The 26,027-nt window shown below is 37.2% G+C and overlaps 1 protein-coding gene across 2 annotated transcripts in view; it reads right to left on the reverse strand.

The window, feature by feature from the left end:
- Positions 1–26,027, reverse strand: part of LOC126248964 (sodium-coupled neutral amino acid transporter 9-like) — a 356,283-nt gene that overhangs the window by 73,859 nt on the left and 256,397 nt on the right. For both annotated transcript variants that reach the window (XM_049950515.1, XM_049950514.1), the window contains exons 5-7: positions 23,585–23,742; positions 626–793; positions 468–524 (exon numbers count right to left, since the gene is read on the reverse strand). In XM_049950515.1, the coding sequence (XP_049806472.1) occupies positions 468–524; positions 626–793; positions 23,585–23,742 (383 nt within the window). The remainder of the gene's footprint in view (positions 1–467; positions 525–625; positions 794–23,584; positions 23,743–26,027) is intronic.

Raw genomic sequence — 26,027 nt, forward strand, 5'->3', positions numbered from 1 at the left:
CCATCAGTTGATGGCTAGAAAATATCAGATTGATCGTGCTTCTTACTTTCATAAACCCATGCTGTTCTTCACTCAACTCCTTTTCTATCTTTTCACTTATTCGATTTAGTGAAATTCCTTAAAAACTCTTGGCTGTATGACTCGTAAGGGCTATTCCTCTGTAGTTTTTGCAAAGTCTTTTATTGTCTTTTTTGAAGATGGGAACAATGTCTCCTCTTCTCCAATTGTTCCTCGTGTATCTGCTCCTTGAAATATTATGTATGTATTGCAATTTCTTTTCCACTTTTTATGCTTTAGTGCCCACTAATTTCAATTTGTATGAGCAACAGAAGATGAGAACTTCACCCAAAAATAGATTGGCAGGATAAAATGAGAAAAATAAAAGTGAATGGTTATGGTTAATTCTTCAGTATCTAAAAAATTGCTGAATAGGATATCAGAGTTATGCATATTCCTTTGTAACTTACCTGCTGGATATGTAGAATTTGGATCTGATGAGGTTGCTACAAGACCATTTACTGTATCTGAAAGAAATTCAGAAGAGTCTCAAATTTTATGAAAGGAGACGTAAAATTGATGATGAAATCACTTTAGTATCTAATTATCTCATTCTTTTACTACTTACCATATAAATAGTCAACTGAGTGATAAATAAAATTAGACATTAAGATCCAGTAGACAATGGTTGCACCAAGAAGCACTATCAAAGAAAATGATTTTGCTACTATTTCAGCTGGTCTCCCAAGGAGCTCTCTGCTTAAGTCTGCAACTTCACCATCTGGGCTATTAAAGCCTGAAAAGTAGATCAATATTCAATATCTGTTATTCAGTTTCAACTAAAATTTTAGTTTTGGCACGTCTGGAAAGGTATGTAAAGCAATAGATAGCAGATTGTACGTGTTAGCCTCACTTACGAAAAACTAAAATGTAATTAAATTACCTCATCCTTAGTCTACACACAGATCAATATTGAGAGGTAATCAAAGATACAGCAGACAAGAACACGGCTTTGAACCAAATTTAGTGTAATATCCTAAAACAGAACTGATCCTATACCTCAACTGAAAATTAGTTGTTACAAAGATACACCTATATTCCCCCTTTTTCTGATATTATGATCTAGAGGTATTGTTATGGAAAAACATTCCCAGCACCGTACATACATAATGTGATATGTAACAATTTTAGACTATAATCAGAACTGCAAGTCATACAACCATAACAAGAACCAATTTCATGCATTATTTCTTCATAGATTATTTGATAAACAGAAATGATCACTTGTTCGATAAGCAGATCTTCAGATTCTTGTACAGAATTCTTGTCCTGTCAAAAGTAATGTTGGAAACACCCTTAACAGTTTTGAAAACTATAAATATATGTAACTAAGCTTGCATAATGTTATACTCCTGTTACATAGTGCTGATTATCTTTGATTGTTTTTCTTCTTATATGTGTGTGTTTGATTTTATACTTTTTCAAACTTTATAAGTGTCGTGCATAAAATATTTTGTAGTACATAGAAAATTGTAAGTTACATTTGGACATTCTACAAATTTCAGAAACAATATCTAATATGAACTAATTTTTGCTGAATTACAGAGTAACTATTTATATAACTATTGCAATATTTGCAACATTAATCAGTTTGCTCAAAGGAAGTGTTTGATAGTGTATGGTCAAGGTATAAACTTTGCTTTTTCAAAGTCAACTGCTGTGGCATAATAGTGTGTTCTGCACCTGCTGTAACTGTAGCTGTCATATTGCATTACATTTAGTTTCTCCTTTGAACTTCAGGTACATTATCTTCTTTCGATATTAATTTCCCCACTTACTAAGCCAGTTAGTTAGCATAGTCTCCCAGAAACAAAAGTTCAAGATAAAAGTTCTAAGTAGCTTCAGGGTGTCAATCAATCTATCAGAGGAGAAATAAAAACCAGAGATTTAAAACTTTCCTGTAACACTGTAATCCTGTCAGAGATGGCAAAGGACTTGGAGGAACAATTGAATGAAATGTGTAGTCTCTTGAAAAGAGCAAAAGAAAAACAAGGGTAATGGAATGTAGTTGAATTAAATAAATTGAGGCTGAAATAATCAGATTACAAAATGAAACACTAAAAGTAGCTGATGAGTTTTGCTACTTGGGGAGAAAAATAACTGACAAAGGCTAAAGTAGAGACAATATAAAATTCAGATGCGACACGAAGAAAATTGTTTCTGAAAAAGAGAAATTTGATGAGTTTAACTATAAATTTAATTGTTGGAACATTTTTTCTGAAGGTATTTGTATGGAGTGAAGATGATAAACAGTTCAGAAGAATTTTTAAAATTAGATGGGTACACCATATAGAATAACTAATGAGAAGGTGCTAAACTGAGTAGGGAATAAACAAAAATGTTGCATAACTTGACTAAAAGAAGGGATCAGTTGACAAGACACATTATGAGGCATCAAGAAACTGTCAATTTGGTAACTGAAGAAAGTGTGGAGATTGAAAATTGAAGAGGAGACCAAGGCTTGAATATAGTAAGTAGGTTCAAACACATGTAGGTTGAAGCAGGGATAAGTAGTTTCCATAGGATAAACTAGCACGGAGAGCTGTATCAAGCTCATCTTTGGGCTGAGGACCATGGCAACAAAAGAAATCACTTTGTTAGGAGTTAATCATATCAATTTTTAAAGGGAACTTGTAATCTTTGCATAATAAGAAATCTGGAAGTGAGATGAGTGTCACCAAGCTAATTTTAAAATTATTTATTTACACTTTCATAAAACATTTCATGTGGAACAATACAGCCCCAACTGTGAATGCAATGCTTGAGCAAAGAATGAGTTAGCTGCTGTTGGTATGTGCAGGGCTTGTTTGAGAACATTTTGCATCACAAACAATTCTGGGGGAGCTCGAGTATTACACCCATTCCCTAACCAATAAGTTTGAGGTGCTGTGTCCCACTGAAACTGTGCCAATGAGGCATATTTCATATGCTGCAAAGACTGTTGTGTCTTGTGTCATGTAGAAGGAAGCACAAAAAAGAAGGGACTTCTGAAGTGTTAGAACTGTGAAGGTACAGAAAATAATGGTAACCATTAAGAAAATGGCAGCATGAAAAGGGAAGGATTACTTTGTGCACTCACTGTGTAAAACTGGAAGCTTCATTCAACATGTTGAGGAGGCTGTTGTGGTTATCACTGCGGGAACAATATGGACCCAGCTGCAGATTGTGGAGCACATTGAAATGAACAATGGGTGCTGTATAAACGCTGAAGCCACACTTTGATCATTCCAGCAACTGCCAGTGAAAGTTATGAAAACCAGCCCTGCTCACAGAATTTTGAAGAAACTCACAATCTGCACAGTGTCCTGCAAACTAATTGTGGTCCCATGGTTGTAAGAGGAGCAGACAGCATGAGTCAGAGACTTCAAAGGATCTGTGACAAGCTAGGCTATGACTTTTTAGCGAGTCATAGGTTTGAGACCTGTAGGGTGCTCCCATATAGGACTGTGGTTCACAGTAATTCATATCATATATTAATAATCTGGTATACAGTATTAATTTTAGCCTCAGAGTTTTTTGTAGATAATACAGTTATCTGTAATGAAGTACTCCCTGAAAAAGAAATGCATAAATGTTCACTCACAGCTTAATAAGACTTCAAAGTGGTGTAAAGACTGGCAACCTACTGGAAATGTTCATACATGCAAAATTAGGCACTTAACAAAGAGCACAAACATAATATACCATGACTACAATAAGTCACAGCTGGAATCAGTCAACTTATAGAAATAAGGCACAAATAACTTGTAGACACAGAAAATGGAATGATCACGTAGGCTCTATCAAAGCACCGCAGACTTTGCCTACAAAGGAGAGTGCTTGCAAAACACTTGTGCGACATACCAGTTTATTGCTCAAATGTGTGGGACCTATGCCACATGGGACTAACAGGGAGTAGTGAACGTACACAAAGAAAGGAAGTACATATGGTCACTGTTCACACACCACAGAGAATCACAGAAATGTAGAAATACCTGACCTGGATGATACTTGAAGATACACACCAATTTTCCTGTGAAAGCCTACTTACAGATATTCAAGGAACAGTATTTAGTGAGGGATCTAGCAATAAACTACAACTCCTAGTGTAATGATCCAATTGGGACTAAGAAGACAAGGTTAGGCTAATTACAGTACACAGGGACATTTAAGTACTCATTCTTTCTGCATTTCATATGGAAATGGAACAGGAAAAATCCAGTTACATGGTACTTCAGGAAGTGCCCTCTGCTACGCACTTCATAGTGATTTTTAGAATGTAGAAGAAGATGTAGAGTCTGGTAGGAGTAGTGTTCAAATTTCACTTATTAGTCTAATTATTTTGAAGATTAACAGAAAGTATCATGAAAAATATATTCATAGATTACTTAAAGATGTATAGTCTTCTGTACAAATAATAGTTTGACTTCTGCACTGGAGAATGCATAACATTCAAAATAGCTCAATTAATAAATTTTGTTTCAGAAGTGTTGGATATAGGAGAAACAATGTAACAGTCTTTCTTGATCTTACCAGAACATTTATCACAGCAAACCATAAAATATGCCACATAAAACAGATGTAAAAACCCTTTTCAATGTAGAAGTATTATCGTAATTCCCCAAGGAATTGTACTGGGCTGATACTGTTCCTTACAAATGCCTGTTATATTCTCCAAAGTGTCAATAACTGGGGTATTATTTAGTGATGTCAATAAGATTCTGATAAGCAATCAGGTAGCCAACAAATAGGATGAAGCTGAAGAAATACAAAGGCAAGTAGGCAGCATCGACAAGTAATAATCACTAGCACTTAAAATGAACAGTGAATAATGATACCCCTTAGGGAAATGGCAGCAAGGGATGGGAGGGAACACCAGGTACACTGAGTGTGTGTGCCTGGTGGCCTGGTTCAACATGTTGAAGAGGCTATTCTGGCAGCCACTGAGGGGACAGAGTATAACCAACTACAGAATGTGGTGCACATTGGAACAAATGATAATTGTAGTCTAGCATCGGGGTCTTACTTGGAACATTCCAGCAGCTAGCAGAGAGAGCCGAGAATACCAACCTAGCACATGGATTTTCAATGAAGCTCACACTCTGCAGCAATGGCCCCAGAACAGATCATGGCTCACTGGTTCTAAGCTGAGTGGAAGGCTACAACCAGTGACTGAAGTCGACAGCCGTGAGATCTTTGAGGAAAATTCAAGTGTATACCAAGAGGATAGTGCAACAAGACATCATCCTCTAGCATTATTTTTCCTCAACAGAAGTTGCTGATACCAATATTATTTTTCGAATTTTGGACAGGTCAGTATTATCTCAGCTGCTTTTCTGAAAACTTTCATATAATTTTATACACAGTATGTCATATTTCAAGCTAAAATTTATGAAAAGGAGTTACTTTCTTTTGGATGTTACAAATGATAAGTACAAGCTCTGAATGTACACTTAATTTTTTTAGAAACATTTGAAATTTGGAACAGTGAATTATTTGGCACACTTAATATTTCTATTATTAATTATGAAATCTAATACTGTCTATTATGTTTATTTCTGGATTCATTTATCAAATAACAATCATAACTAACAGAAATTCATTTGTCAAGAAAAATTGTAAACCCTTTGGAATACTGTTATTTCTGGTGAGTGAGACAGCAGTAAGCATGCCTCTGATATGATCGGATGTATTTTTGTATTTTTTGCAAACAATGTAATTTCAGCTTTGGTAATGTGAAAAATCAAGACTGTATGATACACTAAAATGTGACAAAATATATTAACAAAACAACAAAAATTTTTCAACAACAACCTTCAAATTTATTTAGATCAATTCAATCAAGATGACCTAAAATGTGAGAATTTCAGCTTCAAGAATCAGACCCCTAGACGAGAAGAACTGGAGCCAACTCTACGTGAAAACATACGTAAATTAGAAAGTTTATTGTAATCTTTGCTTGTCTCAAATCTTAATTAAATTAGTGGAATCTACACCCACAGGTCCTCTTTCCCCATGGAAACATCTTTAGACACAACCACAGAGCAAGTGCCATGCCAACCTACATCATCACCATTCCCCATACTCCACATCAGGGGGACTAGGGGAACTGGTATATAAACAAATCCACAGCACAGTGATGGGCAACCACAGAGCATCCCCTCCCCAAGTTAATGTTTTTATGGGCCTTCTAGAGGAAACCTTCCCAACCTCCTCATACCCCTTGTCTGCTTCAAGTTCATTGATGGTATCTCCATGATCTGGACTCAGGGCCAAGATGCCTTCCTCATTCCTCCACAACCTAAACACCTTCTGAAAAATGTCATGATTGCTGCCTCAAGCTGCCAATAAAATTCTTTATTTAACAACCTGTTCCTTCCATTCTCATCAATTCGCTTCACCTGATTCTCTTCAACACAATGTGTCACTTTCCTGGACTTCGACCTCCACCTCTCTGATGGCTCCATCCACACCTCTGTCCATGTTAAGTCCACTAACCATCAACATGTGATGAAGCAAGCTGGGATATTTTTACTTCCCCTCTTGTTTTGCCATCTGCCTCCTTAAAATTCAATTTTTCATGTCTGATTAATTGCCATTAACAAACATGAGTAAAATCTGCATTTTCATAAAAGAGAGAGGTTGGCCTCAGTTTTAAAGAATATAACACCAGATCTAATTTCGTGCTTAGTTTTGTGTATGTAATTAATTTATTTTGACTATTCCTAGTTAATAATGTTGCCATAGAGTGAAATCAGTAATTGTTTTGTAACTTAAATTATATTGTTGACTAATAAATAAATACAAATTCTGTACTAGTTATAAAAATTTGGAAGATGAAACACTGGCATTCTTAAAGAATCTATTCAGCTCGATTCAAAAACATGTTAGCAAAGTCAGCCAGTAATTAATTCAAAAGTAATTAACAGTTTTGTCAAAATTATTGTTTGTGTAATGATATTTATTAATTCCATGATTTAAACAAATAACTCAGCCTAACTATTGTATTAGAAGAAACAATTAAGAATAACCAATTTTTCAATGTATTCAGTTAATTTAATGAGTTAAGGTTTAACTGTAATTTATGTATGTCAAACATCAAACAATGTGAAGTTCCAGCGCCTATTATTGTTAGGATATATAAGGGCCCAATTTTTGGTCCTGAGACAGTCAGTCCACGGCCTAGTTTCCGATGAGGAACCTGTATTGGTTAGATCAACAACAGTGCATCCGTGAAATAAGTTTAACACAATTAGGCCGTGTGTTAAAACAGTGACAGTGTCTGTTCAATACATAGTGAAGTATTCTGCATGACTTGTGAAACGTGTGGTTAGGTTTTTACTGCTCGTAGATGTACAACAGTAAACTTTTGTAGCAGTTTGTGGATGTTTGCCTGAAACCTATTAATGAGGCTTATTGAAAGTTAAGCAATATAGTTAGCTGGCTATATTAAATGTGTATATTGAGGGGCTGTGAACAGTGAAAGTAAAGGACTGTGAAATGCATCTCTGTAACTGTCAGTTACATCATTCAAAGTAGTCAGTGTTGTACTTCACCTCCCATTTTTCAGCCAGTATCACAACACAATACATCAACACTGAGGACAATCAATGATGAAATAAAGCAGGTGAACGGCACATGTGGTGCCCCAGATGAGAAATATTGTAATTGGGCACAATAAACTAGGACTCATGAAATTTGACAGTGAACTTCAGAGCAGTTTACAGTGTGTGATAGATGCAGCAGCAAAACCGCACTTGGGTTTCATGGCCACAGTAGGACAGCAGCCAAACAGCGAGCGGGTTCTATGGAAGTAGCCACTGAGTACGGTAGCAGCCAATCAGCACAGCCGACTGGGATAAACAAGACGCCTCACTGAGAAAATTACAACTTGCATCACCTGTGCAGATGACGATGGATGAATCGGGATGACAGCAGCAGCAGACTAATGATTAAAAACAAGGTAATTCATAGCAAAAGCCATTTTATATTAAGTGTTACATTATGAGTGGCCTTAACAAACAAGACATGGTGATGGATGAGAATGGATGTAAAAATTGATAATGAAGCTTTGGAAGTTAAGTTTTTAAATGAACAGAAAGACTTAATGGGGACAGGTTCTGTAGATTTAGTGGCTATAAATCAGGCATGAATGTAACTTTGAGTGATGGAGACGAAAGTCCTATTGTAGAGGGAATGATAAAAGCATCATATACATTGTATGGAGATGTGAGTGAAATGGACAAAAAGAGTACTGAAGTGGGTGGGATCATTAAGGTTAAGGAGGAGGAACCTAGTACTGAAAGTCAGCAATAGCAAAAGTTTATAGCAGACAGAAATTTGGTGTATGAAAGAAGACATTAAAAGTTGGGAAATAGTATAAAGAATGTAGTACATAATACTAATGAGAAATTAACATTAATAAGTAGTAAATGTGTAGAAGAGAGAGAGAGAGAGAAACTTTGTGATGACTATAGTAGGAAGGTGGAGGCTTCCAAGAAATGTTGTGCTGAAAGTAGAGTTAAAGTTGAGAACCAAATCGATCACATTAAAAATGATCCAGAAACAGGTAGAAACCAAGTGTGCAGTAGTGGTAGAGGAAAAACCAGTAAAAGTAAATGAAAATGTAGATTCAAAATTGACTGAAATAGAGAAAAAGGTGGAAGAGGTACAAAATCTAAAGTGTAGCGAAAGTGACAGTTTGGTCTGATTCTGACAGTAGTTGTAATGATGATAGCAATGACGAATCCAGTAGTGATGAGAATGGGGTATTTGAATTTATAATTGATAATGAGGGCAATGTGTTAAGTAAAGAAAGAATTAATGAAGATTTGTTGTATGAAGAAGATCATATGGTAAGTAAAAAGAAAGTGTGACACCCTGTAATAACAGCAAGTGTTCAAAATGGTTCAAATGGCTCTGAGCACTATGGGACTTAACATCTGAGGTCATCAGTAGCCTAGAACTTAGAACTACTTAAACCTAACTAATCTAAGGACATCACACACATCCATGCCCGAGGCAGGATTTGAACCTGCGACCGTAGCAGTCACGCAGTTCTAGATTGAAGCGCCTAGAACCACGTGGCCACAATGGCCGGCAACAGCAAGTGAACAAGGTATACATGTTCAGTGTTTACTGGAGAGGGGTAGTGATATGAATGGCATGTTTTGAATCTATTAAGAACACAGAGGGTATAGTGGTGATGCATGTTTCTGGAATAAAAATTATTGGTGTTACTGGTAAGCTACCACCGAGTGTGACCCAAGAGGTACTATTAACTGTGGAGTTGGCAGGACAGCTGTTGGAGTGCAATTTCTTGGTGATTCAAGATCTCAGCATTGATGTAATATTTGAGTCTAATTTCCTGTGCAAATAGCAAGTAGCAGGTTCAGCATTCTGTGTTGGATTCATTAGGTGGCGCTAATGCTTACTGCAGCTGTCTGTCTCATTTTTCATGTTTGCTGAGGCAGTCAAACTCTTCTCCTAGCCTATCAGTAGTTTATAAGGGAATCTGAAACAGTCTTACCTTGACTGTCATGTGATTTTGTACAGTAGGATTCTTTAGTATAGGGATATGTTAGAAAAAGTTTCTTCAGTGTTGTATATAAATATTATGTTGTGTTAGTTACAAGTAATTGAATCATAAGAGGATGGAAGAAAATAAATTGGTACCATGGTTAAAGAATTTCTGTCAAACAAAGAGGTAAGGTAACAGAAAATGAAAGGTGTCAGCATTATGTGGAGCAGAGGGTACAGATTATCTGAAAACTATAATTAATAGCTGAGATAATCAGCTCATGTGTGAAATTAGTAGAATTTGGTGCAGCAGCAGAGGCAATATGCAGTAGAAAAAAGCTATCTTGAATACTCAGTCTTACTATTAATTGTTGTATAACAGAGGTGCTTGTGTTCAGTGCAGTCAGTATATTGAGATAACTATCTACCTATAGAAGTGTCATGGCACAGCCTTTTCTAACATTAAGGAATTACAACTTTAAACATAGTTGTCTGGAGTAATATGTGGAAAGAGTAAGTAAGAGTTGTATGTATATTGCCCATCAGACTAGAATCTTAAGCAGTTTGATGGAATACAGTGAAATAATAGTTCTTCTAAGTGATAATTTTGTCTGATCAGTAATGCAAGTTAAGTTTGTCTCAGCATAAGGATCTGTTACTGTGGAATGTTTTCAGTAGAATCAATTTTGCATTAGATAAGCAGAGCAGGTGTTTATTTATTAGATTATGAACCAATAATAAAATAATTAATAATGTTAGGGTCTTAATGGTTAGGGAGCCTGTCTCTGCAGGAGGGATATTTTTTTGAGAATGCACACCACTAGCTAATCAGGTAGGAATGGTAAATAAAATAATGGAGCTTACAAACAAGATTGAGGAATGAAAAAGATAACTGTGTACAAACAAGTGTGATGTAACTGTATTGAGAATCTATTTGTGAACTAGGCAACACTGGATACTGTGTATATTATGCAATTCATGACACTGCAGTAGGGAATGAAAGATAAACAGAAAGAGTAATACTTCAGTGAAGTACAAGTCATATAATGTTGCATTATTGAATCTGTAGGTTATCTGAAAACTTCTATTGGTGTTCTGAGGACTTATGGGCTTAAAGTAGTAATACTGGAATGAAGAACAATAAGTTTGTTGATTAACTGATAACTGTGGTGCTTGACTGTTTGAATATTTTGGACAGGTCAACCATTTTGTAAAATTTTGTGATTTTGTGAGGATTCAATTTTCTGGTTGTATTAGAGTAGCGCTCAGAGTTGAGTAGAGAAGTGGGGCTATGATTTGGTACAAGTTCCAGCCCTTTAATTTTGATTTGAATAGTAATTAAGTTATGTTGTGGTGACTATACTTTTTTCATAACGTAATGGTTAGGAAATCTATGGTACTGCACATCTTGAGTTTTTGCTATTTTTCAAATGGGAAAGAGACCCAAATCTTTCAAGTTTAACCAGTTTCAGACAGTTATGACTTAGAGTAATGTTTTGTAGTGTAATGTGCACTTGTTTTAAAATCTTTCATACTATAGTGAAATTTAGTGCTAATTATTGTAAAGTTGTGAGAACTATGTAATATATTTATTTATGAAGTAATGACCATCATTTGCCATTAGTGTTACACATTTTTTTCTTATACTTAAGTCGGAAGTAAAGGTAAGTGTACTAAAGTAAGGTATTTTATCTCATTTTTTCATGTACGGTGGCAGAGGAGAACTACCTCAAAGGGAACTGATCACAGTGCATCTCCTTGCTAACTGCCACTTGAACCTGTTCAAGGTGACGACAAATTGGTGAGAAAGTGTGTTAAAGCTCATTAAAAGTGTGAAAGTGCTTGTGAAAAATGCTGAACATTGAGCAAATGAAATTTTGAGGATTTGTGGAAAGTGATATGTATCTTTGAATGTAATCCTTGTTTACCCAAAAAGGACATCACTTATGATGAACATGCCTACTTTTCATTAAAAGTATAACTTGTGGCTATTTTGTGTAAATGTACAATACACTCTATGTAAATACTATGTATGGGTATTTTCATATGGCCAGGAAATATAAGTATAAGTCCTATCACATGCTTTTCCTATTCCATCAGAGCAGAAAGCAGCCACGTCATATATTAACCCTGCTGCAATCACTGCACAGCTTTTTAGTGTTACACATTTTTTTCTTATACTTAAGTCGGAAGTATGACAACCAGCCAGCTGTCCACCAGAATGAATGGCCACTGCCAAAATGTGCAAAAGAACAAAGTTGGCAACCCAGTGACACAACATGTAGCTGAGCACAAAATGCTGCTTCACAATGGCTGCTTCACAACCCAGGCCACCTGGATCCCTCCCCTTATCACCAGTTTTTCTGAATACTGCAGACATGACACATCCTTTGCTCGCCCACTTAACCCCTCTCACCTCCATCTCCACTAACACACTGTCTTCACATCCTGTACTTAAGTTTCTGATTCCTTTGTCCTGTCACACTCTCCCATTCCAAGCCTCTACCACACTCTCATGGACCACAACAGACCAGCTCTAGTGTACCAGCACATCACATGCCTAGCTCATATAACTACCACCCCTCCCTGCTGAATTCCTCGCCAGCAAACCTGCTACTTCCTTCAAAGCCACTAGCTCTCCATACCCAACATCTCCTCCTACCCCCAAACTCTCTCTCCCATGCCCACCCAGCACAACACAACCCCCACCCCACCCTACCCTACCCTACCAAAATGCTATCCAGTCTGTGTGTCCAGTCAGCACAAACTAGGGACACAGATGTGTGTGTGGATGCATGTGTGTATGTGTTTTGTATAAGTATTTGTACTCTACATCATCAAAGTACTTATTTTGAAAGTTTGCAAGTTTTCTTTGTATTTTGTGTGCACCTGTCGATGATTAAATGCCTCTAACACATGGTGAATGGTCTCGTTTATCCTTAAATTATTTACATTCTACAAGAACTTGCCTCACTGTATTGATATGCCTTTAAAAGAGTTACTTTACAATCAAAGATTAATTAAATGAAATGTAACAAAGGTAATAATTAACACCAATGTGCAAAATTAATGTACTAATAATTTTTTTATTAATATATATTGGTATAGGCAGTATATTGTGTCATATAGTTTTATTCCTTTGATTTCTCTACTCACTTACTGACATTGTTTATTGTGTTACATATTATGTAAATTTGTCACTTACATATGTATGTAAATGTATTTACCTTTTGTATGTATATACCTGATGAAACTCATAACATGTACATAATCGGTAAATGATAAATAAAAGCTGTTGATGGTGTTATCTTCAGTGCATGGATTAATTTGATGCAGCTCTCTGTGCTAGTATTTACTTTGAAAGCCTCTCCATCTCTGTGCAACTACTCTAACCAGCATCCATTACAACCTGCATGCTTTATCAAGCCTTGGTCTCCCTCAACAATTTTAACCTTGGTCTTCCTCAACAATTTTTATTGTAGCATACTTCTTACCATTATCAAACTGACAATTCCTTGATCCTTCAGAATACATCCTAACAATCAGCACATGGTTTTATTAAAATTGTGCTGTAAATTTCTTTTTTTCTCAGTTCAGTTCAGCACCTACTCATTTTTTATTCAGTCTACCTATCAAATCTTCAGCAATCTTCCATAGCATCACATTTCAAAATCTTCTAATCTCTTCTTGTCTGAACTGCTTATTGTTCATCTTTCACTTCCAGACAAGGCTACAGTCCAGACATATGAGGTCTGCTCAGAATGTAATGTGCATTTGGCTGCAAACAAAAAACTTGCAAGGAAAAAATTATTATATATCTTGAAACGACAGCTATTTGTTATTTTTCAAAATAGTCTGCATTCAAATTTAAGCATTTGTCATAGTCTTTCACTAATTTACAAATTCCTTCTTCATAAAATACTGCTGTCTGGGCATGTAGTCAATCTTTCACAGCATTTTGAAGTTCATCATCATTATCAAATTTCTGAAGTTTCGTCAATAGTCACAAATCTCTTCATAAAACCCTCTCCTTCCACATTGTAGTGTGAAAGGAAGTGTAAGGCAGAGTCCACTCATTTGGTTTTGTGGACTTTGGTGAGCAATTTCAGTACCCACTGAGATAAGAACTTTTGGTAGCAAAGTTATCAGGACAAACTCATAAAAAGTGTATGAGAAATTTGTAAGACTCATCCAGAGATGATAAATTTTGATTTTCATGAACTGTTTCATCAGTTTTCTTGAAGAGGCCATTTACAACACCTCCACTTACAACATTTGGACCGTATGCTGTACGCATTTGACAATGTCTGGCTGCTACTGAAACGTTTTGTGCTGAAAGAAATCTTGTTACTGCTCACAATTTGCATTGTTACTGCTCATTCTTATTCTAGTGCTCATATTTTGTGGTTTTAACAAGCAAATGCACAAAAGAATTACTTTCATACTTTCACATCTGGATGCTTTCTGAATCAGAGGACATGCAGACATGACAGTAGCGGCACTCCATGCACAAATACTAGTACCATGCTAGAATGACAGTTACTTTCTGAACTACCCTCGTATATCATCAGATAAGACTTCATAACAGTTAAATTGATATTAGATTTTAAAAAATTCATGTTTTTCAGATTGTTTTCCATGCTTTTGCCATTTTACTTCATCTCTACTTCAGCTATCCTCAGTTATTTTGCTACCCAAATATCAAAACCCATTCACAGCTATTTGGTCTCATTTCATAATCACCCCACCATCATCTGATTTAATGAGAATACATTCTATTACCTTTCTTACTTTTTTTGATGTTCATCCTATAATATCTTTTCAAGACATTATCTATTCCATTCAACTGTTCTTCCAAGTCCTTTGTGTCTTTGCCAGAATTTCAGTCTTTGATAAGTCTTAAAGCTTTTATTTTTTCTTCCTGAACTTTAATTTTCTCTCCTAATTTCTCCTTTGTCTCCTCCACAGTTTGCTCAATGTTCAACAATTAAATATCATTGGGTATAAGATACAACACTGTCTCACTCATTTTCAATTATGGCTTCCCCTTGATGTCGGCATCTTCCCCCTGCCTCAACGGGTCAAGGCCATTAGTATGGTGCCTTTGCCTAAAGATTTTCAGGACTTCTGCTGCTTCTTTGGAAAGGCAAATTACTACCGCAAACACATCCCCCACGCTGCTGACCTAAAAGCCCCACTGACGGATGCTCTCACAGGAAAAAACAATTCAGGGTCTCGGGTGGTCACGTGGACTCCAGATATGCATTGCATATTTGATAACCTAAAGTGAGACTTACAGACGGCCATTACACTTGCTCACCCCAATCCTGATACTCCCATCTTTCTTACTACAGGTGAAACTGATATAGCAGTGGGGGTGCTACTTCAGCAATCTGTGGGTTCTGTTGTACAGCCACTCAGATTTTTCTCCCACATACTGTCTGTTTCCAAATGTAAATGGTCAACCTTCAACTGGGAACTGTTTGCTATTTACATCGCTATCAAATATTTCCAAGACGATATCATAGGTCACCATCTCAGGCTATTTACCAACCAAAAGCCATTGGTATACCCTTTCTGTAACACAGGCAAGGATTCATCCCCGAGACATTTTCAGCATATGGACCTCATATGTCAGTTTATGAATGACATATGTTATGTCAGAGGGGCAGACAATGTCGTTGCCAATTTTCTATCTTGTGTGTCGGTTTTATATTCACAACTAGACCTCAGGGAACTCCCTAAATTTCAGACAGAGGATACTGAACTCGCTGCATCTTGCTCAGATGTTAAAACAGGACTCAAACTAGAGTTATGGACACTTCCTGGGTTTTCATCATCCATCTGGTGCGACATTTCAACAGGACGCATACGTCTGGTGATTCCTGCACCTCTCCGCTGTGACATTTTTAATAGTATCCACGACTTGTCACACCCTGGCATCCGTGCCACCACACATCTGGTATCTGAACATTTTGTTTGGCCCGGGATGATAAAACAATGTCACAGTTGGGTGTAAGTGTGTGTGGCTTGTCAGCACACAAAAGTAGGACATCATGCACAGCCCCCTATGGGTATGTTTGATGTGGCAAAAGGAAGATTCCAGCACATACACATCAATATCGTTGGGCACTTACCCCCCTTGGGCCCCTTCCGTTACATACTGTCCACCATTGACAGGTTTACCTGCTGGGTAGAGGTAATTCCTCTCACTGCTATCACAGCCAACACAGTAGCCCGAGCCCTTTTATTAATGTGGATCTCGCGCTTTGGCTGCCTCGTTTCTATCACCACTGACCAGGGCCACCAGTTCGAGTCCTTTCTCTTCTGACAGCTTTGTGAAATGTATGGGACGAAATCATTTAGGACTACAGCATACCACCCTCAGAGCAATGGGCTTGTTGAATGCTGGCAGCGAACGCTTAAAGCTTTCCTGATGTGCCATGGAGGTGAGTGGGCCGGCACCTTACCATAGTTAATGTTAGGCATTTGGGCCACATACAAAGAGGACCTTGGTGCATCCCTGACTGAAGTACTGTACAGAGAACCCCTCACACTCCCAGCAGAGCTAGTCGAGCCTTCATTTCCTCCAGACCAAATCTGCCACTCGACATTCATTGGGCACGTCAAGGAGCTAATCGCTAACATTCGCATGCCTCCTCCTCAATGGCACTCAGTTCCTCCTGTATTTCTGCATATGGACTTGGCGTCATGCACTCATGTCATGGGGCATGATGACACCATCTGACTGGCACTCAGACCTCCATACTTGGGCCCACATGGAGACATATCGCGGCGTACCAACACATTCGAAGTGCTCATTTTCAGCACACCTCAACCAGTATCTGTCTGCCGCCTCAAACTGGCGTGGTCTCTGGGAGAACTTCCCGATACCCCACCCAGTCAGCCCTGACCCCCTGCTACACCTGCCTCACATGAGGCATCTACCAACAGTCCGCAGATGAGTGACGCCCATTCCCGCACGTGTGACATTACCCACACCCAGTCTTGTGACCGTGCTACAGGTGCGTGTGATATTCCCATACAGACTGATGTGTGAAATGACTCCCCCCTCCTACAGGCAGCCCCCTACCTCTCCCCTGTTAGGGTTCAGTGATGTATCAGGGACCAGACTCGGAACGTGTGAAGTTGCCGTTGCCGACTCATGTGGAGATTCTGTCAAGCCATATACGGAAGTGGTAGTGAATGTCAACAGTGATTTTACTTGAAGCTCTAAAGTGTTTTTTGTTATGCACCCATATAATGTGTGTATCTTCTATGAATGAGCCAGCTCCCGCAATGACAACTTAACCCACATTCATCTTCTCCAGTCTGTCCCCTTGCCTGTTGGTACTGACCCATCAACAGTAAAAGTACTATGTACCGCAACAGGCATTCAGGTCTGATACCCCAGCTCCTCACAACCCACCATATCCTCCCCGGATCCCTCGACTGTTGTACTAGAATTCACCCAGTCAGGCAGCACCACCCGTCCCCTTCGCTGGCTCAAAGACTTCAGTTACTAATTTAATGTAAGGTATGGTTTTGGTTTAAACACCATCTCCCTCCCCCCTGGGTGTTTCCTTTACATGTATGCCCCAATATTTATGTTTTGTGCTCCACACTCCTGGATGGGGGGGGGGGGGGGGCTCTAATGTGGCGACTATTGACCAAGTTGCATGTAATATCTTTGTTTTGGCAAGCTCTTTGTGGCAGTATCAAGCAGAGAATCAAGCATGTATATTACTGTATTTGTGTACTTCCGAGTAATAAAATAGTGCTTATTACATGTGGTATAGTGTGCATCATTGGATTCAGCAATCCTACAACGCTAAACCCATACAGGTAATACACTAAAATGAGCAGTTACAGGGAAAAAGAGAGGTATAGTTGGTAGTAAAAAGGTTCTGGGTAGCTAAGGGCAGTGTTCGATGAACAATAAGAGCAAGAAATCCTTAATTACATTTTTAAAATAAAAAAGCAATTTTATAGAATTACAGTGAATGATCTGTGGTGATAAGCATTCCAGTTGGCCGAGCACAACAAAATACCACATCGTTTCAACAAAGCATCTTAAATGTCAGGGAAAGACTGGGTGGATAAGATGCCAGAGATATAAATCCTGGACTCATGAACTGTGCACTGGATGTGATGATGACGATGAAAACTTCACAAGCAGACTTTGTACATGACTCAATATTGTTTCTGAGCCAATACATTGTGAATGAATTAGACTGAAATAGTAACTCATAATTAATTGTTTATTTCTCCACATACATCATTAGGAATTGTTGACCTTTTTGTGCCAACAATGTATTGTAAAAAGTTTATTTCTCATTTGTATTATTGTTCTCCTGATAATAATCAACAGTGAAATAAAAACTATAAGCCTACTCATTTTTTAAAACTAAACAATCTATTTGGGAATGGTAGCAAAGGTCTGGCCACTTTACCCCATTAGGTAGAGAAAAGTGACCACTATGTAAGCATTCAGGAAAACGTTTATGTATCCTATAAAATATACTATTACTTTAGCTATTAATATTTGAAGTGATACTTTACAATATGTAGATTTGATATGTATATGCAACAAGCTTCCATTGATAGTCGTTGTTTCATGAGAACTCAGTTGCACTTTGAGTGGCCACTTTGCCCTACCTTCCTCCACAGTTGAGGAAAGGGAAGTACGCAAAGTAGAGGTACATGTGTTTAATGGTGACATGGGGGAGTTTTTGAGTATGAGAAAATTAAATAAATTTACACCACATGGCAATAAATTTCTAAAACACTCCACTTCTTAATGATTGTACATGACATAAATTTTAGTAAAACATCCAAATATTATTCTACACCTTACAAGATTTGAGTTGCCTATCTCAAACTTTCCAGTGTCCTCATGTCACTTCCATGTATACAACCTTCTATCATGCTTCTAATGATGACTGAATTATGCTCTTTGAGAAATTTGATCTTTCCCCCAACCCATGTCCTCCTACTATTTTTCCATCCCTTCCCTTTCCTGCTATGGAATTCCAGACCCCATGAAAACTAAAGTTTGGACTTTGTTAACTATCTGAATAATCTCCTTTTATCTTATCATATACACATTCAATCTCATCATCATCATCTATAGTGCTAGTTACAAAATAAACTTGCAACACCGTGGTGGATATTGGCTTCATATCTATCTTGGCTATGATAATGTTTTCACTATGTTGTTCACAGTAACTTAACTGCATTCCAATTGTCTTATTCATTATTAGGCTTGCTACTGAATTACCCCTATTTGATTTTGTGTTGTTCTTCCTGTCCCCAACACTTACATGCATAACTTTCTGCTGAGCGAGGTGGTGCAGTGGTTAGCACACTGGGCTCGTATTTTGGAGGACAATGGTTCAAACACGCATCTGGCCATTGTGATTTAGGTTTTCTGTGATTTCCCTAAATCATTTCAGACAAATACCAGTATTGTTTATTTGGAAGGGCATGGCCAACTTCCTTCCCCATCCTTCCTTAATCCAATGGGACCGGACCTCACTGTTTGGTCCCCTCCCCCAAATCAACCAACCACAACTTTCTCTCTTCTCAAGAATGTGTGACTGTTCTCTCTTCCTATTGGCTGAAACATACCAATGAACTTTATAAACTTTTCACACACAGTATGGTAATTCCCTCCTTATACAATTATTTTTGTCTGTTATACTGTCAGAGTGAGTGAGGGGTGAATGCAGTGTTGGACACCAGAATAATTTTATAGTGTGGGCTTAAAAACTTCATTAAAATTCCAGCTGGCAAGGTCAGAACAGAATATGTTGGAGCTGAACTGATGTACCATTTGTTATGTTAACATGGCATACTGCCAATGCAACAGACACTGAGAACAGGAAAGGTGGAAATGCAAGTACCACTGTACTGCTTAACAAGGCACTGTGAGGTACCATTATATAACTCAACATCCAAGCACTACTACAAAATCAAGCATTGACAGAAAGACAACTTTACTGTCCATGAAAGACAAAGGTCCTGGGATTGAGTCCTGATCTGGCACACAGTTTTAATCTGCTAAGATGTTTTACCATTATGTTTGTGATATTTGTTAGTGGTATCTCACTATACAAAAGTAATCCACCTTGCTAATTAACATTTCACTGGGTTTTCAAATGGACCTAGTGTGTAATTAAAAGAAATTATACTAGAAAAGGTATTATGCTATGAATATTTCTTAAATCAGATGATTAAGGAGAAAATTATGTAAATGCTAAATCAGAATGCTCATGCCAACTTGAAGGTACAAGAAAATATTGCACACTCCCATTGTATTCAGGAGTGTGAAACATACCAAGGTGGAATCTAATCTATCTATTCTGTTTTCTACTCCCAAGAAAAACTGAAGTTTTTTTTTTTCATTCTGCTATGTGTAGCTGCAGACATAACTGTGATATGTACAGGATTTTAATGCAAAATCTCAGTTATGCTTATTTTTTAATGGTTGATATTTACATTCCTGATTATGCTGAGGCAAGTGTTTTTACTAGAAGCCTGATTAATTAAAATTATGATTTCTTCAAGTTATGACAATGGTCTATAACTGAAAAACAGTTAGAGCAAATCAACAGCATAAGAGGTGTCTTTAACCCTCATTTGATAGGAGACACTTGCATCTTTCCGAAAACACATTTTAAATTACCTGAAACTAGTTAGCACACAAAATGATTGACATCAAAAGTTCAGACACTCGAAATTTCAATTTCCAATTTCCTATTTTGCTTTAATATCTGCAAGATTCTGAACTTTGATGCTATATTTTTGTTTTGAAATTTTTATCTGAATCAGACAACGTCTCACAATATTTAAGTCAGTCAGTAATTAAGAACTTGAATAGTTTTGTATCTTAAAATATTTACTTCAAGATGGATGCCATACTCATTAACAGAAGATTCCAGATAATGCATTAATCATATTGTTCCCTTTACATTTGTGAATTACTAACTTGAAGCATTTTTCTTATGGCAGAAAATAGTAAAGTCTTGGAGTCCATGCATAATACTAAAACTTTAACCTATCTGAATTTCAAAGCATTAAGTAGTTTCACAAATCACATCATATTCTTACAGCTGTTGTTAACTGTATGGGATTGGAAAGCACTAAGGTGACATTTGCATGTCAGATAAAGTGAAAGTTACAATCAAGAAATAAATACCAAACATCCATGCCACTGGCCAGCATATAGTAAACATTTCTGTGTCAAGTCTTGTACTAAATTTGTGGTTGGTAATGACATGAGTCTGATCTAGGTTCAGAAAGTCTACTGCCAGTATCTGTATCGATACTCATCATGCATGTGTTTAATAACATAAAGAGACTGCCATAATGAGATATCTTTGATCTGTACCATCTCATTTGAAGTGACGGACATGTAACTTCAAAGTGCTAACACTGATAAATGGTTTTGTGAGTTTTTTTGTCTGTATGTGTTTGACAACAAAGAAATGTTCTTCTACTGTTAAACCATTGAATAAAAGGGGGATGGGTCTGATGCTAACAATCTCACTTTGACAGTTTTATCCAAAATTCTTGAAAATGTAATTTACTGAAGAATGGCTTCACATATTTGTAAAAATAAAGTATTAACAAAATGTCAATTTGGATTTCTGAAAGGCTTTTTAACGGAAAATGCCACACATGCCTTAATGACCAAATATTGAGTGATCTGAATAACTGAACATCACCTTTTGGGATTTTTTGTGCTCTCTCAAAGGCTTTTGACTGTCTGAATAATGAAACTCTTCTAGACAAGATGAAGTATTTTTGTATGTTTGGGACAGTGCACAAATGGTTTAATTCATATTTAACTGGAGGAATGCAGGAGGTTGAAATTAACAGTACATATAGTCTGCAAAAATCAGCAGGTTCCTCTAACTGCACAGAAATCAAGAACAGTGTCCCATATGGTTCAGTCTTTGGACCCTTGTTGTTCTTCATTATATAATTTCCACTCTATATTCATGAAGATGCAAAAATAGTTGTTTCTGATGATGATACAAATACAGTAGTCACACCCAACAAACAAGAATTAGATGAGGAAATTGGAAATAATATCTTTCAGAAAACTATTAAGTGGTTTTTTGCAAAAAGACTCTCACTAAATTTTCAGAAAACACAGTATATACAGTTCTGTACAGTAAATGGAATAACACCATTGGTAAATATAGACTTTGAACAGAAGTCTGTTGGTAACAAAGAATATCCAAAATTTCCGAGTATGTGCATTGGTGAGAAATTTCTTTGGAAGAAAGACATTGATGATATGCAGAAACGTTTGAGTTCAGTTATTTATACTACTATAGTTATTGCAAATTTTGATGATAAAACATATCAATACAGCAGTGTGCTCCCTCTAGTTTCATTTACTTCTTTCGTATGGCATCATATTTTGGGGTAATTCACTATTAATAGAAAAAGTATTCATTGCACAAAAGCATGTAATCAGAATAATAGCTGAAAGTTTCATATCAGCTCATACTCTGCTGCAGAGTGAAAATCTCATTCTGGAAACATCCCCCAGGCTGTGGCTAAGCCATGTCTCTGCAATATCCTTTCTTCCAGGAGTGCTAGTTCTGCAAGGTTCACAGGAGAGCTTCTGTGAAGTTTGGAAGGTAGGAGATGAAATACTGGCAGAAGTAAAGCTGTGATGATGGGGCATGGGTCATGCTTGGGTAGCTCAGATGGTAGAGCACTCTCCTGAGAAAGGTAAAGGGCCTGAGTTTGAGTCACGGTTCGGCACGCAGTTTTAATCTGCCAGGAAGCTTCATATCAGTGCACACTCCACTGCAGAGTGAAAATCTCATTCTGGAAACATCCCCCAGGCTCTGGCTAAGCCATGTATCTTATAATCCTTTCTACCAGGAGTGCTAGCTCTGCAAGGATTGCAGGAGAGCTTCTGTGAAGTTTGGATGGTAGGAGATGAGATACTGGCAGAAGTAAAGCTGTGAGGATGAGGCGTGAGTTGTGCTTGGGTAGCTCAGATGGTAAAGCACTTGCCTGTGAAAGACAAAGGTCTCTAGTTTGAGTCTCAGTCTGGCATGCAGTTTTAATTTGGCAGGAAGTTTCATATCAGCACACACTCTGCTACAGAGTGAAAATCTCATTCCAGAATGATAGCTGATGCCCACACAAAATCGCCTTGCAAAATTTTATTTAATGAACTAGGAGTATTCATAGAACATTCACAATACATATATTTACTTATGAAATTTGTTGATAATAACCCATCCTAATTAAAAATAATAACAAAGTGCATAGTTACAACACTAGAAGAAAGGATGATCTTCAGTAACCTGGGTTAAATCTGACTTTGGCACAGAAATGGGTGAATTATGTTCCCACAAAGTCTTGGGTCATTTAGCAAATAACATTAATCTGACAGATAGCCAACTAGTATTTAAAAACTAACTAAAAGAATTTCTGAAAAACTATGTGTAGTCAATAGATGAATTTTTAGATACGAAGTAGAAATTGAAAAAAAAGGGAAAAAAAAGAAAGAAAGAAATTATGTCATGTACAGAAACATTATGTCAAATTGACGTGTTCCATGTCATTATGAAATGTCATGATCGTGATCTATGGAGCAAGTATTAACATAATGTAATGTTGTGTAATAGAAGAAGAAAATCATCTATATTAAATACCTGAATTTCAAAGGAAATCTGCAGAAACACACTCAGAGAACTTACAATATTAAGTGTACTTTACTAGTTACTTTGAGAAAATCATGACAATTTAATGAATGGAGGGGTATGTAGACTTGTGTCTCTATAATTTAACCAGCTTATATCACTGCACAAAATGGTCCATATTCAAAGGAAACTACGTCTAGGAGCTCAAATATTCATTGTTTTACTGCAACCACCCTGTAAAACAGCCCATACAATCACTGTGCACTACATAAAATTCCTTCTGGGAAAATAAATACTGTTATATTTAATTTTATACATTAAGCTATGTTACACAAACTGCATAACTATCTTACCATGACATTTTTGTACTTCAAGTAATTGATATGCTGTGTAGAGACACAAAGCACCCATTAGGATCACAATCAAGATCCCAGTCCACAGACCAGCTCTTTCAATGCCCCATGGCATAGTTAGTAGAGATGACCCCATAATGGTATTCCATACTGCAAATCTAACAGTAAAAAATAAAAATAATGGATTTTGAAGATGTTTCCCATAATCAACTGCTACAAGCATATCATTTTACAGAAAGAAATTTGTTGAGAAATCCTTAAAATTACATGCATGTTTATGACTTTCACAAAACAACAGACAATTTTTCACAACAGAAATCGAAGTCTCGATATCACTATAAATCTCTAAAGCTTCACATTTTATAAGTTTTTTCTTATAAATATAAATGATATCACCATATTTTCAAGCAATTATTGGTTCTACTAAATTCACTGACCACAAAGTACTAATGATTCAATGAATTAGAAATATAAAATAACTAGAAATTTGTTTCAATGGGGAGAACTCACACAATTAGGGAAAATATATATGTTTGTTTTAGACACCTGAGTACATAAACTATTTAATCCACAATTTAACAGGTGTTAATCAAATGTTAGCAAGCATTTTTTTCTGTCACATGAAATGTGCAAGTGTTATTTTTATTGGCCCTGTGAACTACATCACAGAGATCAAGTGTTTTATTGCAGTGAATAAATGTAAATATTTTACTTGTAAATATTTCAAACATGCTGTTAGATTATATACTGAAGCACCAAAGAAACTGGTGTAGGCACACATATTCTAATTCAGAGATACGTAAACAGACAGAATACTGTGCTGTGGTCACCAATGCCTATATAAAACAACAAGTGTCTGGCACAGTTGTTACATCATTTACTGCTGCTACAATGGCAATTTATGAAGATTTACGCAAGTTTGAACTTGACATCGTAGTCAGAGTATGAACGATGGAACCCAGTATCCCTGCGGTAGTGATGGAGTGGGGATTTTCCCATATGACCATTTCACAAGTGTACTGTGAATATCAGGAATCCCATGAAATTTCAAATCTACGACACTGCTACAGCTGGAAAAAGATCCTGCAAGAACAGGACCAATGACGACTGAAGAGAAATGTTCAATGAGACAGAAGTGCAACTCTTCCACTAATTGCTGCAGATTTCAATGCTGCGCCATCAACAAGTGTCAGCATGCAAACCATTCAATGAAGCATCAGTGATATGGGTTTTCAGAGCCAAAGGCCCACTTGTGTACCCTTGATGACTGCATGACATAAAACTTTACACCTTGCCTGGGCCTGTCAATACCGACATTCGACTGTTGATGAGTGGAAACATGTTTCCTGGTCAGACAAATCTCATTTCAAATTGAATCAAGTGGATGGACAGGTAAGGGTATGGAGACAATCTCATGAATCCATGGACCCTGCATGTTAGCAGGGGGCTGTTCTAGATAGTGGAGGCTCTGTAATGGTGTAGGACGTGTGTAGTTGGAGTGATACTGGATCCCTAATACATTTAGATATGACTCTGACAGATGACACATACATAAGCATACTATCTGATCACATGCATCCATTCATGCCCATTGTGCATTTCAATCGACTTGGGCAATTCCAGCAGGACAATGCAACACCCCACATGTCCAGAATTGCTATAGAGTCACTCCAAGAACAGTCTGCTGGCCAAAAAACTCCACAGATATGAACGTTATTGAGAATATATATGCCTTGCAATGTGCTGTTCAGAAGAGATCTCCACCCCCTCATACTCTTACAAATTTATGGACAACCCTGCAGGATCCACATAGTCAGTTCCCTCCAGCACTACTTCAGACATTAGTTGAGTCCATGCCATGGTGTTGTGGTACTTCTGCATGCTCGCAGGTGCCCTACATGATATTAGACAGGTGAACCAATTTTTTTGGCTCTTCATTGTAGTTTTATTCCTTACAAAACAGAACCCCTTAATGAAACCAATAGAGGCACTTGTTAAACACCTTAAAGCTTGAAGGTTTGAAAGTACCACCAGACAGGATGAATATATTCCAACACTGGGTGGATCAGGCTGATGTGCACCATTACTCCCCCCATTACAAAGAGTGGGCTTCGAACATTTAATATTTGGTAGAATTCCTAAAGTTTGCGGCTTGTCTTTCTTCTGACTACTTCTATACACTGCCTCTGTGTGAGGTGTTGATCCAGAGTTATCCAAAAATACTTTGTGGTGAGCCTTGACAGAAAGTTTTGGCTCTGGAGAGATGATTTGCTTTTTACTGGAATACATAACTGGTTGTGTATTTTCAGAATTTTTTGTTTCTATTGCTACTGTATGAGAAAAGCAGTGTCATCATCATATTGTGCTGCTTGTGTTTGTAAGGAGTAAAGCATGATGGCACAGTACAGATGGTACAGTACTGGGACTAAAACAGAACTTTGGA

This window comes from Schistocerca nitens, chromosome 3, assembly GCF_023898315.1.
Source record: "Schistocerca nitens isolate TAMUIC-IGC-003100 chromosome 3, iqSchNite1.1, whole genome shotgun sequence".
Lineage (NCBI taxonomy): Eukaryota > Metazoa > Arthropoda > Insecta > Orthoptera > Acrididae > Schistocerca > Schistocerca nitens.